Here is a 16,300-nt window from a genome sequence, read left to right as displayed (position 1 = left end):
GCGTATAATACATTATAGCAAAACTTGACGAGCTCAATCTTTGTTTGGTTTTACCTGTCATCAGCGTCAAGAAGAATCTTATTTCATTGTTTAAAAATGGTACCGGTAGTTAACAGACAATCCAAGGCAAAAAACAAGTTAAACAACTTCCAAGTGTGGTTTCATGACTCATTGCTTGACTTCTTCTTACTCGTAGCTTTCTCCGTTCCTTTATAACCCCACCAATCTCTTAACATGTTTCTCCATCCTCGAAATCATCACAAGCGAACTCCTCGGAAAATAGAATGATGTCAGACCGATCCAACGACCCGACACCACCCTCCGATCCATCAAAGCCGTCCATTCCCATCTCCTACCCAATCCAGACCCTTGAAGACCTTGACTCCCGCTCCTACTTCTCTTCTTTTCATTACCCTTTTAACAGGTCCAGTGTTCCTCTCCCACCAGACTCGGGTTTGGCTCAGAGGCCTAGGGTTTTGGTTTGCCATGACATGCAAGGTGGTTACGTGGACGATAAGTGGGTCCAGGGTGGAGATAACGCCGGCGCTTATGCCATCTGGCACTGGTATTTGATCGATGTTTTTGTTTATTTCTCTCACTATTTGGTCACCTTGCCTCCTCCTTGCTGGACCAATACTGCTCATAGACATGGAGTTAAGGTTAGTTTCCGAATATTTTAGTGTAGTAAAGCTTGTCCCTTTTAATTATTGAAACCCAAAGTATGATGATTTTTTCTGGTTGTGAATGCAGGTATTGGGGACATTTATCACTGAAGGGGATCAAGGAACAACTATTTGCAATAAGCTGCTGTCCACAAAGGAGTCTGCTCACAAGTATGCCGATCTCTTGGCAGAGCTAGCTGTTGCTTTGGGCTTTGATGGCTGGCTGGTACTTCATTATATAAAACTAGTTAAAACAATGTTTCATGTTTTGTCTCCGGTCACCGTAACCTTGTAATGCTTACCTGCAGCTCAATATGGAGGTCAACCTCGACATCGGCCAAATCCCGAATCTGAAAGAATTTATCAGCCATTTAACTCAAACAATGCACTCCTCGGTCCCTGGTTCTTTAGTTATATGGTTCGTAAAAGAAGAGGCCATCCTCTGATTAAGCAAACATACATTTGAAGCATGTTTTGTAACATTTATCTGATTGTCGGTGCCGGTTGCTCAGGTACGATAGCGTTACGGTCGACGGAACAATTAGCTATCAGAATCAATTGAATGAACAAAATAAACCTTTCTTTGATATTAGTGATGGAATCTTTGCCAACTATTGGTGGGAGGTATTGCCATTTGATTCATTTCAAGAACCTAAGTTTACCTTTTTTGTTGTTGTATATATAAACTTTTATGTACGTTGCGCAGGACAACTATCCGAAACAATCGGCAGAGGTCGCCGGCGATAGAAAGTTTGATGTCTACATGGGGATAGACGTATTCGGAAGGGGAACATACGGTGGTGGAGGATGGAATGTACGATTCATACTAATCTTATGATGATTTTTACGTCGTAGTGGCGTAATATAACAATTCTTTCCTTGACAGACAAATGTAGCACTTGATGTGATTATAAAGGGTGATGTCTCGGCTGCCATATACGCTCCCGGATGGGTCTATGAAACGAAACAACCCCCCGACTTTCAGACTGCTCAAAACCGGTAATGGACTTCTTTCGTTACCGATAACATGCCCTGATTTCCCCTTATGATTCGGATGCCGTAGGTTCCTCTGCTTATTAAACAGAGAAGCATAACCATAATTACAAACAGTAGGATAATACAGTCTGGATTTTGCAGTTGGTGGGGACTGGTCGAGAAATCATGGGGATTCGATCAAAATTATCCGAAAGCATTACCATTCTTTTCAAATTTCGATCAGGTTGCAACCACCTCGAATTCTTTGTTTTGCTATACTTATTATATGTCCATTCATAGTATGTATATTTGCATTCCATGTCTGCATAACTGTTCAGGGCCATGGTAATCATATTTCCGTCGACGGAGCGCAAATATTAAGCATTCAATGGAACAACATTTCATTACAAAATTTTCAGGTTTTCAAGCTTGTCAGTTTCATTCTAAGTTGCTTTTTTTTCCTAGAGAAGAATGCATATACTTACATGTCATGGTCCCTGGTTGTTTCAGCCTTTCCTGGAGTATGCCAATGATTCCGCTTCGAAAACCATTGATGTCCGTGTTGAGTAAGTTCGCATGAATAATTGTATTTGAAACAATTCAGTCATACATATATACTGTTCAATGATCTTAGAATCGGTCGATAAATGGTAGTTTCAAGGAAGCATCGTATAGCGGAGGGGGAAACCTCACCTTTCGTGGAACTCTTGAAGCCAAGGCCACTTTCTCGACCAGACTCTTTTCAGGACAGCTTCTGATGGGTAGCTTACCACTTCACTTCATATACTCTGTAAGCTGTCTTGACTTAGTGCTTTACATTGTAACCGAATATTTCCAGAATGGAATATCCTACAAGTCCGAGAATGCGATCTTCAATCATAGTGTTCGGTAACCCTTGCTGCAGGTCAAATCAAAAGGGAGCTCTAGAGTGGGCCTGTATCTTGAATTCTCTTCTGAAATGGAAGGAAAAAAGAATTTGTTTCTTGCATCACAAGGAACAGTCGCATTCTTGAGCGAATCTAGTGAAGTGATCGTGCCGCATCAACTTACGACACCGGAGGATGCCCCGGGATGGGTCGTACAAGAGGTTAGCATAGCAATGCATGGATACACATTAACAGAAATCCATGTTGTATGCTACATTGAACAGCCTGGAAATACAAACGCAACAGAATACTTTGCCGTGCTTGGACATATTAAGATTTCAACTTCGGACAAGAATACGGAGTTCCCTCCATCTACTTCCTGGATCATCGACGGCCAAGACGTCGAATGGGGAGGTTCGCAAGGTTCCAAAACCCTTAGTCTGAAGATCAGCTGGAAACTGAAAGATGGAAAGAACCCCCCTTACCCGAGGTACAACATCTATGTGGAGAAATTAAGCAAACAATCGATCCGAAGTCCGGGAAGAAAGGTAGACAGCGTAGGAGAGTATGTCGGGGTAGCACACGTAGAAGCCTTCTATGTATCTAAACTCGCCGTCCCTTCAGGTACTTCCGGCATCAAATTTATCGTTCAAGTTTGTGATGTCGATGGTGCTAGCCAGAAGCTCGATGACGCTCCATTTTTTCAACTCAATGTTTGAAGCTCAATGAACATTATCACTTTTGTTTCTTTGCCTGCCTTATCTATGATAATCCAATGAATGGGATATAATAATAATTAAGAGAAAAATCTTTCTTTGAAACTGATCGGTAATAGTTGATAAAGATCCTATGACAAAGATCAAAGAAAGGTTTATTCATTTGGTTCAGTTCAGGGGACACCATGCCCAAAAAAGGGGAAATTACTTATTGAGTCACTCATAAATTATTTACTTTTTATTTTGATCATATAACTATTATTTATATTAAATCACACTTAATTTATGTTTTGGTCACTCATCTTTAAAAATTTAGCACACCTTCAGCTATAGTTATCATATAAGCAACATGCATATACCATATCATCATCTCACAGTCATCATATACCATATCATGGGGTCTGTCCATTCGCTACCAGTGTTAAAACATGTTCATTTAGTGATGCAGTGACACACAACATAATCGTTAGGTTTAAAGAAAAAAAAAGCTATAAAGAAGCACAAGATAATGATGCAAGTGGCGATAGCAAGTGTGAGAGCAGGGTTTAACACCGCATACAAGCCAGTGACGAAAGCCACCACCAACGCTGCCTCTGCAAGAAGGCCGAGCATAATCATGAGGTTAAATGCGGAAAGCTTGTATACTCTTCGTGCTCCGGTTACCGTAGGACAAATAGTTGAAGTTGACAGCTAACAAGGTGGAGATCATGGCAACGCTATCTGCAATAACAAATGCTACGAAAGCCCACTCATGGCTCATGATTGCTGAGAGGAGTTTCGGTTGATTCAATAACCCAAAGCAATTAGATTTTAAATTCTATAGGTACCTCTTTCTTGGAATCCAAGTTCTCCAATCTAACGGTTACTCTATCATCGTTAAAAATGAGTACCATATCAGAATCAGATTCGCGAGAAGCAGCCAACACCTGGAGAGGGGTGTTTCCATGGATGTCTTTTCCAATCTAATGGCTGTCATTTCATCTTCATCAATTTCACAGGCTGCTGATTCATCGCATTCCAACAACACCTCTACCATTCGAGGGCGACCAAAATGTGCAGCATAGTGGAGGGGAGTCCGTCCATTCTCATCTCTCGCTTTTACCAAATTCTTTCCCTTCCTCAAGATTACCTCTGTAGTTCGAGAACCCACTTCCTCTGGCATGATAAATATATGTTATAGATTTGAATAAGCTTCGTATAAAAATAGGTTTTGTGTGGGAAAAGTAGAAAAAAATGAGTAAAGCATTAAAACTTATATAAATTTAACTTACATGGGTAAGTAGCGGCAGCCAAAGCTGCAGCATGCAGAGCAGTTCTACCACAGGGGCCTCGATGAATATGATCCGCCACGACGGATTTATCTAATATGATGGCCACCAAGATATGATTCCTCTCCTAGCTGCAATCATTGGCGTCTCTTGGCTACTATTGACGCAATATGAGAGTTGAGGATCTGCTCGAAGCAATTCACGGACCACATCAACATGACCGTATCGAACTGCTATGTGCAGGGCCGTATCTCCCTCGTTGTCCGTCAGTCCGACCATCTGCTTTGCCGGGTCGATACCATTCTCTAGGTCTTTCTCTTGGGCTTCTGCAGTTTGGACAAGAAGTTGAACTATGTTACCATGCCCAAACCTGGCAGCAATGTGTAGTGGAATTTCACCTTTGGCATTGGGTTTCTTTAGTAGTGATGGGCACTTGCCAAGAATTTGTTGTACAAATTCGGTGGATATCTGATTAGCGGCTTTTTTTTCTCTTTGAAAAACCGCAATACAAATACGGAACACAGCCAATGGTTTGGAAAGTAAAAATTGGGGTGTCCAAAATTTTCACCGAAAGTTGGAATTGGAAAAATCAATTCCACCTAAAACTTTAAAAAAGAGAATGGTAGGCATAAATTAGGTGTTGAATATTTTGAATGGAAAAATTAATTTTAGTCATTAGATTTTAGAATATTTACAAGATTAGTCCTTAAGTTTTAACTATAAATACATTAGCTCATTTAGTTTCAAAATCATCCCAAAGTATTTTAGCTTTCTTTTAATACTAGAGAATTTAGAAAGTTTATTGAGAGTTGTTTTCTCCTTTTTATCAAGAGATAATTATCATTGTTTTCTCCTTGGTAGATCGAGAGAAGTTGTAATTCCTATTTTCTCATAGTGAAATTCTTCTACCGTTGCCCGTGGTTTTTACCCTATATTATTTAGGGGTTTTCTACGTAAATTATGTGTCTCTTTTATCTTCATTTTTATTTTCTAAAATTATCAGTTGTGATTTTGCTCTATTCGATAGCCGTCTTCCGCAACAATTAGTATTCGAGCCAGATTTGAGTGTGTAATATCTGCTTATTGTCTTTGTGGTTGCCACCAAAAGGTGGATCCTCCAACATAAGAAAATAAGAAGTTATTACACATTCTTTGAAGGTTCTAGAGAACTATTCACGGTAGTGAAATAGTGGGAGCTATCCGTAATAGAAGCTATTGCAACGAAATTTGATATTGAAAAATTCAATGGGAGAAATTTCTCATTGTGGAAATTGAAGATGAAGGTTATCCTGAGGAAAGACGGGTGTCTAGCGGCTATCAGTGAAAGGCTGGTAGATTTCACAGATGACAACAAATTGATCGAGATGGATGGGAATGCTATGGCAAACTTTTATCTAGCATTAGCATATGAAGTATTGTCAAGCATCGAGGAAAAGAAGACAGTTAAGGAGATATGGGATCATCTCACCAAATTGTACGAGGCCACATCGTTGCACAATAAAATTTTCCTTAAGAGGAAATTGTATACTCTCTGTATGTCAGAACCTACTTCAGTGACGGAGCACTTAAACACACTGAACACGTTATTTTCTCATCTTACATCTTTAAGATGTACAATAGGACAACTGCTGAACTTCTACTTCAGTCTACCTGATTCGTATGATCAACTCATCATCAACTTGACAAACAGTAATGTCACCAGTCTAGTCTTCGATGACGTTGCAGTTGCTGTTCTATAAGAAGAAAATCAGCGCAAAAACAAGGAAGACAAACAAGTAAATCTGCAACAAGCAGAAGCATTGACAACGATGAGAGGGAGATCAACGGAACGTGGCCAAAGCAGCAGTCATAAACATGGTAGATCAAAGTCAAGAAGCAAGAAAAATTTAAAGTGCTATAACTGTGGAAAAAAGGGTCACTTGAAGAAGGATTGTTGGAGTCTAAATAAAAACTCCAATCCACAAGGCAATACCGCAAACACTTCAGATGATGGAGATGCTCTATGCTGTGAAGCGTCAACCACCGTGGAAGGTAGAAAGAGATATGCAGATATATGGCTCATTGATTCGGGAGCAACATATCACATGACCTCAAGAAGAGAATGGTTCCATCATTATGAACCTGTCTCAGGAGGATCTGTGTATAGTTGTAATGATCATACCTTAGAGATCGTTGGCGTGGGAACCATCAAATTGAAGATGTATGATGGAACAATTAAAATTGTTCGAGATGTGCAGGACGTGAAATGACTGAAGAAAAATTTATTATCCTATGGATTGTTGGATAATAATGCAAGCAAGATTGAAACACGAAAAAGAATCATGAAGGTGTTCCGTGGAGCGCTTGTGGTGCTGAAAGGCTAAAATATAACTGCAAACTTGTACATGCTGAAGGGAGAGACTTTGCTAGAAACAGAAGCTTCTGTTGCCTCATGTAGTTCAGATTCTGCAATGCTATGACATCAGAAACTTGGACACATGTCAGAACAAGTAATGAAAGTCTTTGTGGAGAAAAAAACTACTTCCAGACTTAACAAAAGTATCGCTACTTTGTGTGAGCATTGCATAACAAGTAAGCAGCACCGGTTGAAATTCAAAACGTCAAATTCTAGAGGCAAAAGTGATCTAGATTTGGTTCACTCTGACGTATGGAAAGCACCAGTTATATCCCTAGGCGGAGCAAAATACTTTGTCTCATTTATTGATGACTACTCCTAGAGATGTTGGGTGTACCCTATTAAGAAGAAGTCAGACGTGTTTTCAACTTTCAAAAACTTCAAAGCGCGGGTGGAACTTGATTCTGGAAATAAGATCAAGTGTTTCAGAACAGATAATGGAGGAGAATACACAAGCGAAGAATTTGATGACTTTTGCAGGAAAGAATGCATCAAAAGACAGTTCACAGTAGCGAACACTCCTCAACAAAATGGAGTGGCAGAGCGGATGAACATAACCTTTTTAGAAAGAACAAGAGCAATGTTGAGGGATGCAAGCCTAGAAAAATCATTCTGGGTAGAAACATTCAATACCGCCTGTCGAGCTCCATCAACTGCAATAAAGCTGAAGACACCAATGGAGATGTGGAATGGTAAACCAGCTGATTATTCAAACCTCCATGTATTTGGAAGTATTGTGTACGTAATGTACAACTCCCAAGAAATTTCAAAGTTGGATCCAAAACCCAGGAAATAAAAATTCTTGGGGTATGTTGATGGAGTAAAGGGGTATCGCTTGTAGGATCCCACTGCCTGCAAAGTGATCATTAGCAGGGATGTTATCTTTGTAGAAGATAAACTACAAAGAAAAGAAGACGATGATAGCGCTGAAAAGTCAGATACTACAAAGATACATGTAGACAAGGAGGTTGAACAAGGAGATTCTTCTAAAGCAGAACCAACACATGATGAACAAGAACCAGAGAGTTCTGAAGCTCCAACAACTCACCAATCAGATCGTGTGAGAAGACATCCCAATTGGCACTCAGATTATGTTATAGAAGTTAATATTGCATATTGCCTTTTAACAGATGACGGTGAGCCATCAACATACCAGGCAATAACAGCTCAGATGCTTCACTGTGGATGATGGCGATGCAAGAAGAAATTGAATCCCTTCATAAAAATAATACATGGGACCTTGTGCCACTATCACAATGAAGGAAGTCAATTGGTAACAAATGGGTCTTCAAAATTAAGCAAAATAGTGATTATCAAGTGGAGAAGTATCGTGCAAGACTGGTGGTCAAAGGATATGCTCAAAAAGAAGTTTTGGCAATGTGTGCTACATTGAACTTACACCTAGAGCAACTAGATGTTAAAACAACTTTTCTTCATAAAAATCTTGAAGAAGAAATTTTCATGCTCAAGCCTGAAGGTTTTGAAGAAAAAGAAAAGACGAACTTGGTTTGCAAGTTGAATAAATCTCTGTACGGTCTAAAGCAGGCGCCAAGGTGTTGGTATAAGAGAGATTTGATTCCTTCATTATGTGCCTTGGATACAACAGACTTAATGAAGACCCTTGTGCTTATTTCAAGAGGACTGGCGATAACGATTTTGTTATATTGCTATTGTATGTGAATGACATGTTGGTTGTAGGACCAAACAAAGATCATATTGAAGAATTGAAGGCACAACTGGCTAGGGAATTTGAAATAAAGGACTTGGGATCAGCAAACAAGATTTTAGGAATGCAAATTCACCGAGACAGAAGTAATAGGAAGATTTAGCTTTCACAAAAGAATTACTTGAAAAGATCTTGTCACGATTCAACATGCAAGATTGTAAGCCAATTTCTATCCCTGTTCCTATTAACTTCAAATTATCATCCAGTATGAGTCCTAGCAGTGAAGAAGAGAGGATGGAGATGTCTCGAGTATCGTATGCATCAGCAGTGGGAAGTTTAATGTTCGCTATAATATGCACAAGACCAAACATTGCACAAGCAGTGGGAGTGGTTAGTCTGTACATGGAGAATCCAGGCAAAGAGCATTGGAATACAGTAAACAGGATCCTGAGATACATCAAAGGGACCTCAAATGTTGCATTATATTACGAAGGATCAAACTTACTTATAAATGGGTATGTCGATTCTGACTATGCAGGGGATTTAGATAAAAGCAAATCTACTACAGGGTATGCGTTCAAAGTTGCTGGTGGAGTTGTAAGCTGGGTTTCAAAATTGCAGTCAGTTGTGGCAACATCAACAACAGAGGCAGAATATGTAGCAGTTACACAAGCTAGTAAAGAAGCAATTTGGTTGAAGATGCTATTAGAGGAGCTTGGGCACAATCAAGAGAGTATGTCTCTCTGTTTTGTGATAGTCAAAGTGCCTTACATTTCATTCAATGACAAAGCACATACGAGTTCAGAACCATTTCATTCGTGAAAAGGTGGAAGAATGGACGATAGATATGCAGAATATTCATACCAAAGACAACATAACAGATTTCATGAAGAATGCGATCAACGCTGATAAATTTACTTTGAAAAAAGGAATGGTAGACATGAATTAGGTGTTGAATATTTTGAATGGAAAAATTAATTTTAGTCATTAGACTTTAGGGTATTTACAAGATTAGTCCTTAAGTTTTAATTATAAATACCCTAACTCATTTAGCTTCAAAACCATCCCAAAACATTCTAGCTTTCTTCCAATACTAGAGAATTTAGAGAGTTTCTTGAGAGTTATTTTCTTTTTTTTATCAAGAGAGAATTATCATTGTTTTCTCCTTGGTAGATCGAGAGAAGTTGTAATTCCTATTTTCTCATAGTGAAATTCTTCTACCGTTGCCCGTAATTTTTATCTTATATTATTTAGGGGTTTTCCACGTAAATTTTGTGTCTATTTTATCTTCATTTTTATTTTCTAAAATTATCAGTTGTGATTTTACTCTATTCGATAGCCGTCTTTCGTAACAGAAGAGTGTTTCGGTTTGGGGTCAACAAGGAATCGAGTGGCCCTTGAAAACTATTGAATGCATCGGCGTCGCCATCAGTGGCGGCCTTGTGCCATTCCTGTTTCAAGGTGACGACGCTCTCCACACTTGAGGGATTCATTTCAGGCTGAGATCGCGTCTGCGGGATATTTAGATCGGAGTAAAAGCTGGTGTAAAGAATTTGTTGAGGGGTAGTTACTTTGTTATGACGGGTGGAAGGTGTGACAATAGAAAATATAAAAGACCATGCCTCCTTCCAGCTGGCACAGCTGGCATCACTCACCGAAATAACTAGAGTTGATAGATTGAGTATAGTCACAAAATTTTTTTTAAGTTATTCGAATTGATAAGTCATATTTTACAACTCATATTTAACTTGAAAGTTTTTTAAGTTGAGTCGAATCGATTTTTCGAGTTTATGTTTAAATTTAATTATAAATATTTATAATATTATAAAATTATTTAATTATAATTTAAGTGATTTTCTATAATCATATACAATGTTTTTAAAATCGGATCGAACATTGAACCGGTGAAGGTACTGATTCACTGATTCAACCGGATTCAACCGCGGTTGAACCGGATTTTATATAAAATAATATTTTTTTAATTTTACATAATATTCAAAGCAATATTAATATATATGTAACACTTTTTTTAAGTTTACAATGTAAAAATTATAAATCAAAGTCATAACATATATAATTAAAAACCATAAAATCAAGTGAAACAAAATGATTCAAATCAACTACAACATAATATTTAAGGTAAAACATATTAAATAATAAATATAATTATATAATTATAATAAAAAATAAATTTGGGCTTAAAAAAATCATAACAAATGATGTCATTTGGTTTAATTTTTTTTTAAAAACAATCACACATGGCTAAGAAACATAGAAGAGCATCACAAAAATTTAAAGAGTAAAAATATGAGAATAAAACAATCCTACATAGCTAAGAAACATAGAAGAGCATCCCAACTTACTCCTATAAATAATAGAGGTAATTTGACATTCATAATCATGGAGCCTTTTGGTGAGCACATAGCGAACTATTCTTTCGCTTCAATTGAGCTCAAATTTTAGGCTTCAATCGAACTTCTAATTTTTTTTTAAATTCGAGCCTTTTCGAGTTCAAATTTTAATATTATATTTTGAGTTCGAGTAGAACTTGATAATTTTTAGCTCGTGAGTTTTTTAGTTGAGTTGAGCTTACTTTTAAAGTTTTTGAGTTCGAGTCGAGCTCAACAATACTCGAATTTGACTTGGCTCGTTGAACAAACGACGTCGTTTAGTTTAATTAAAAAAAAAAAGTGAACCGGCGGTTCAAACCGGTTTTTCCAGTTTTCAGCCGGTTCACCCAGATTTTACCGGTTTTCAGCCGATTCTACCGGTTTTCAGCCGGTTTTGTGCTCATCCGATTTTGGGGGTTAATCGGACCAGACAGGCCACTGGTTTACGGTTCAACCGATTGAATCGGCCGGTCCGGTCAAGTTTTAATAACATTGATCATATATACAATACAAATATATTTCTTTATTTTTTCATTCGTGATATAATATATCATACAAATCATCATCCAGTAATTACTAAAAAAATTGAGTTATTCGAGTTGTATTTTACAACTCGATTTGAATTTAAAAAAATTTCGTGTCAAATCAAGTTTCTAAAATTGTAACTCGAAATCAATTTGAGTCGATTTTTTTAAGCCAAATCGAATCAAATTTTAAAATTGAGTCTAATTTTACTCTCCACTAATAACACCATAACAAAATCTTCTGCCCCTGTATATGCCCCACCAATAGTTTCAATGCCATGTGTATTAATAAATATTATTTAACCATAAATATTAGTTTTCTTTCGGTTGCCCCTAAAGTCCCCCCGCGGCTAAATCCCATAACGGTTAAATAGGAAAAAACCCAAAAAATAATGAGCAATAAAGAAGAACAAGACAATGATGCAAGTGGCGATAGCAAGTGTGAGAGGAGACTTTAACACCGCATATAAGCCAGTGACGAAAGCCACCACCAACGCTACCTGTCCCAGCAAGCCAGAGTACACCATGAGCCTAAATGTTAACCATTTGTAAGTTGTTTCTGCTCCCTTTGCCTTAGCAATTGCGGAGAAAATAGTTGAAGCTCATAGCTAACAAGGCGGAGATCATGGCAACGCTATCTGCAATAACAAATGCTACGAAAGCCCGCTCATGACTCAGAGTTGCCGAGCCCCGGTCATGATCACCTTTATCACTCTTGTAACCACCGGGTAGGGCAAATGCTGCTGCGAATGCTGTGGTGGCGACGAGTGCTGACACCACTGCATGAACCTCTCTTGCTTTAACAGTTGACTCGTCGTCAAACTTATTCTGACGGACGGGATGAACCGATGAACCAGCTACTTCTCCATGGCCCACTTCTTTTAATAATTCTAAGATATGTTCCTACATCAAATTCCTTATCCTTTCAATAAACAATACGCATAAGCATTCATTTGTATACATAATATAAAACCAAGTAACCAACCAACTTAGATCCTAAAACGAACGAATATAGGATGCGTATAATATGATATAATCATATAGGTACCTTTTTCTTGGAATCCAAGTTCTCCGATCTAACCGTTTCTCTATCATCGTTAAAGATGAGTGCCATTTTAGAATTAAATTGGCGAGAAGCAGCCAACACCTGGAGAGGGGTGTTTCCACGGATGTCTTTTTCATGTAAAAATCTTCTAAAACGGTCAGCTCTTAGGAATCGGGGTAGAGTTACCCGAGGTAAAGAAACAACCGCAAAGTGAAGAAAGTTCCATCCTCTTTTGTCCACAATTTCGCAGCATTCTGGACAATAACTGATAATCTTCCACATTACCTGTAAATGGCCTTTCCTGGCTGCCATATGAAGGGCTGTCATTTCATCTTCATCAATTTCACAGGCCGCTGATTCATCGCATTCCAACAACAGCTCTACCATTCGAGTGCAACCCAAATGTGCAGCATAGTGGAGGGGAGTCCGTCCATTCTCATCTCTCGATTTTACCAAATTCTTTCCCTTCCTTAATATTACCCTTGTAGTTCGAGAAATCCATTCATCTGGCATGATAAATATATGTTATTGATATGAATAAGCTTCATATAAAAATAGGGTTTGTGTGGGAAAAATAGAAGAAAAAAAGAGAGAGTAAAGCATTAAAAATTTATATAAACAAAATTACTTTTAAGAGCCATAGCTGCAGCATGCAGAGCAGTTCTCCCACAGGGGCCTCGATGAATATGAACTGCCGCGTCGGATTTATCTAATACCAAAGCCACCAACTTATGATTTCCTCGCCTAGCTGCAATGTACAGTGGCGTCTTGGTCACTATTGACGCAAGATGAGGGTTGAGGGTCTGCTCGAAGCAATTCACGGACCACATCAACATGACCGTATCGAACTGCTTTGTGCAGGGCCGTATCCCCCTCGTTGTCCGTCAGTCTCACCATCTGCTTTTCCGGGTCGATACCATTCTCTAGGCCTTTCTCTTCGGCTTTTGCAGTTTCGATAAGAAGTTGAACTATGTTACCATGACCAAACCTGGCAGCGACGTGTAGTGGGATTTCACCTTTGGCATTGGGTTTCTTTAGTAGTGATGGGCACTTGTCAAGAATTTGTTGTACAAATTCGGTGGATATCTGATTAGCGGCTTTTTTTCTCTTTAAAAAAACGTAATACAAATGGAACACAGCCAATGGTTTTGAAAGTAAAAATTGGGGTGGCCAAATGAACATGGAGAAGAGTGTTTCGGTTTGGGGTCAACAAGGAATCGAGTGGCCCTTGGAAACTATTGAATGCTTCGGCGTCACCATCAGTGGCGGCCTTGTGCCATTTCTGTTTCAAGGTGACGACGCTCTCCACGCTTGAGGGTTCATTTGAGGATATTTCAAGACAAGTTTGGCAATAAAAGTTGGGAGTATTTTACTATTCATCATCACTGTGTTGTCCAACTTATATAGTTGAAGGACCAAAGAGCCATGCCATAAGTAATTCCTTCCTTGAGCTTCTTTAAAGGACTTATTCACTCTCTTTTCTTTAATAAATTTGAGATTCCTGCATTTTTTAAACACACAAGCAAATAATCTATGCCTACACCTTTGTTCTGTAGATAAAGGGCTTATATATAGGAGTGTGACACACGAGATTGCGAGGAAAAACACGTTTTTCTTCTCTTTTGGAAAATTACACTCAAGGTCACTTAACTATGGGTTCAACAACAAACAGATTGCTTTTCTTCTAAATGTTATAAACATATCACTCGATTAAGATATTATTATAAATAGATCATGGGTTGTCTAATCTGGAGTATATTAGAATAATGGTGTGAGTTGGTACAATAACAATTCAAAGTTGACAAAAGGGCACACAAAGTCTCTATACTTTCAAAAAAATCAATGTGGCCATCCAATTCCAAAAAAAAAATCTAAAGTGATCATTTGACCAACGTTTTTCGTCATTGACCAACGACTTCGTTAATTCATGCTGTTATAAATTAGGTAAATTATACAATTCATCACTCAACCATCATTTCTTTTCTACTTTTGTCACTAAATTCATCACTCAACTATATTCTCTATTCTATTTTTGTCACTAAATTCTAAAAGTTTTTACAATCAAAAGCCATGGAATATATGATGTTGAGTTAATATCCTAATTCATCAATTCTAAATAACAGAATAATATAAATGATGTTTAATATTAATTATCGGTTCAAAACGAGGAAATTGAGCAGCAAGTACCCGGAGGGATGGTAAGTTGAGAAATATAGAAGGCTTCTACATGTGCTACTCCGATGTATTCTCGTTTGCCTTCTACGTCTCTTCCTGGAGCTCGGATCGAACGTTTCGATTGTTTCTCGACTAAGATATTGAATGTCTCATAAGAAGGGTTCCATCTTTCAGTTTCCAACTAATCTTCAGACTAGGTGTTTTGGAACCTTGAGAATCTCCCTATTCGATGCCTTGTCCGACAACAATCCAGGAAGTAGATAGAAAGAACTAAGTAGGCTTGTCCGAAGTTGTAATCTTAACATGCCCGAGCACCACATGGCATTTGACCGGATTCGTGTTTCCAGGCTGATAAGGGAAACATACAACACATATTTCTGTCAATGTGTATCCGTTCATTACAATGGTGAGTTCTTCTATGTCCCATCCCAGAGCATTGTCCGTCTTTGTAAGTCGATGCGGCACGATCACGTCACTAAATTCGCTCGAGATTCAGTTCGTTCTCCGGGATGTAAGAAGCAGTCTTTTCTCCTTTCGCTTCAGAATTGAATGTAAGAGAAAGCCCAATTGAGAGTTACATTCTGATTTTACCTGACGCAAAGAATTACCAAACAATACCATTAGTGGTTACATTATGAAATATTTGGTCACGAAGTAAAACAATAAGAGAAGATAGGTTACAGAGTATGTGAAGTGAACCGGCAAGCCACCCATAATAAGTTGTCCCAAAAAAGAGTCTTGTCGAGAACATGGCATCAGCTTCGAGAGTCCCTCGAAAGGTAAGGTTTCCTCTGCAGCCGAACGATGCTTCCGTGAAACTACCACTATCTGAATTTCATGTGTATATGAACAATGGTTTCAAATGCATTTGAATTCATGTAAACTTACTCCACAAGTGAAATAACCAATTTTTGTCCCCCATACACATTCCCACGCCACCATCATCATCTACAGTGAACTAAACCGAACAAATCAGCCCCAAAAATATCATCTACAGTTCAAATGTACCCAAAACAGTGATTCAACCAACCAAAGTCAGAAAACCATGCTTGAATCCCGAAAACCTATCCTAATTAGAGAAGCCCATACCCTCTATAATTGTATTTTAGATTATTTATATTTATGCAGTACATGTTTATATTAATTTATTTGTCATTCTTTCTGTTATTGCATTTTGCCACTGGCTTATGGGTTAATAATGATTTAGATACCTATATCTTTACCATGTTTTATATTATAGTCATCAGGAGGCTTGTTTTTTTTGTTTGTTCTGATTTTGACATTCTGTTTTATCTTGTTTCAATTTGGTCACTATGTAAGCTATTCTGCTTGTTCTGAAATTGACTACCGATTTTATTCTTTTTCATTTTAGCCACTGATTGATTCTGTTTTTTATTTTTTGACTCTGATACTGTATTTTCGATTTATGCATTTTAGTCACTTGTGTATAAAGATTATTTATTTTATGTTATTTGTGTTATGGTATGTCATATTTGCATGTTTACATTTTAACCTATGTTAAAATATTTATGTACATATATCATGTTTCAAATGTATTTATGCATATACTAATTTATTTTTATTTTATTTCATGCACATGTTGTATCATATGTAATTA

At 38.0% G+C, this 16,300-nt stretch overlaps 2 protein-coding genes and 1 pseudogene across 2 annotated transcripts; 1 reads left to right on the top strand and 2 right to left on the bottom strand.

Moving 5' to 3' along the window:
* Window positions 1–251: 251 nt before the first annotated feature.
* On the top strand, window positions 252–3,251 carry LOC120176663 (cytosolic endo-beta-N-acetylglucosaminidase 1-like). The gene is made up of 11 exons (XM_039183047.1): window positions 252–659; window positions 751–888; window positions 971–1,080; window positions 1,175–1,286; window positions 1,369–1,476; window positions 1,549–1,661; window positions 1,800–1,881; window positions 1,976–2,056; window positions 2,148–2,203; window positions 2,292–2,427; window positions 2,542–3,251. The coding sequence occupies exons 1-11, from the start codon at window positions 285–287 to the stop codon at window positions 3,220–3,222; spliced, it is 1,992 nt and encodes a 663-aa protein (XP_039038978.1). The 5' UTR covers window positions 252–284; the 3' UTR covers window positions 3,223–3,251.
* A 673-nt stretch (window positions 3,252–3,924) lies between these two features.
* LOC120176642 lies at window positions 3,925–5,117 on the bottom strand (annotated as a pseudogene).
* A 987-nt stretch (window positions 5,118–6,104) lies between these two features.
* LOC120176640 (protein ACCELERATED CELL DEATH 6-like) lies at window positions 6,105–15,303 on the bottom strand (the record flags this gene model as incomplete). The annotated part of the gene is made up of 6 exons (XM_039183033.1): window positions 15,274–15,303; window positions 13,402–13,614; window positions 13,136–13,310; window positions 12,511–13,013; window positions 12,076–12,365; window positions 6,105–6,123 (listed from the first exon to the last, which is right to left on the bottom strand). Coding segments are annotated over exons 1-6 (1,230 nt in total), but the record flags the coding sequence as incomplete, so codon positions are not given.
* Between the last annotated feature and the right edge of the window lie 997 nt (window positions 15,304–16,300).

This window comes from Hibiscus syriacus, unplaced genomic scaffold (assembly GCF_006381635.1).
Source record: "Hibiscus syriacus cultivar Baekdansim isolate YM2019G1 unplaced genomic scaffold, ASM638163v2 tig00112249_pilon, whole genome shotgun sequence".
Taxonomy (NCBI): domain Eukaryota; kingdom Viridiplantae; phylum Streptophyta; class Magnoliopsida; order Malvales; family Malvaceae; genus Hibiscus; species Hibiscus syriacus.
The sequence above is the reverse complement of the archived record's forward strand: the minus strand, read 5'-3'. Positions and strand labels throughout refer to the sequence as shown.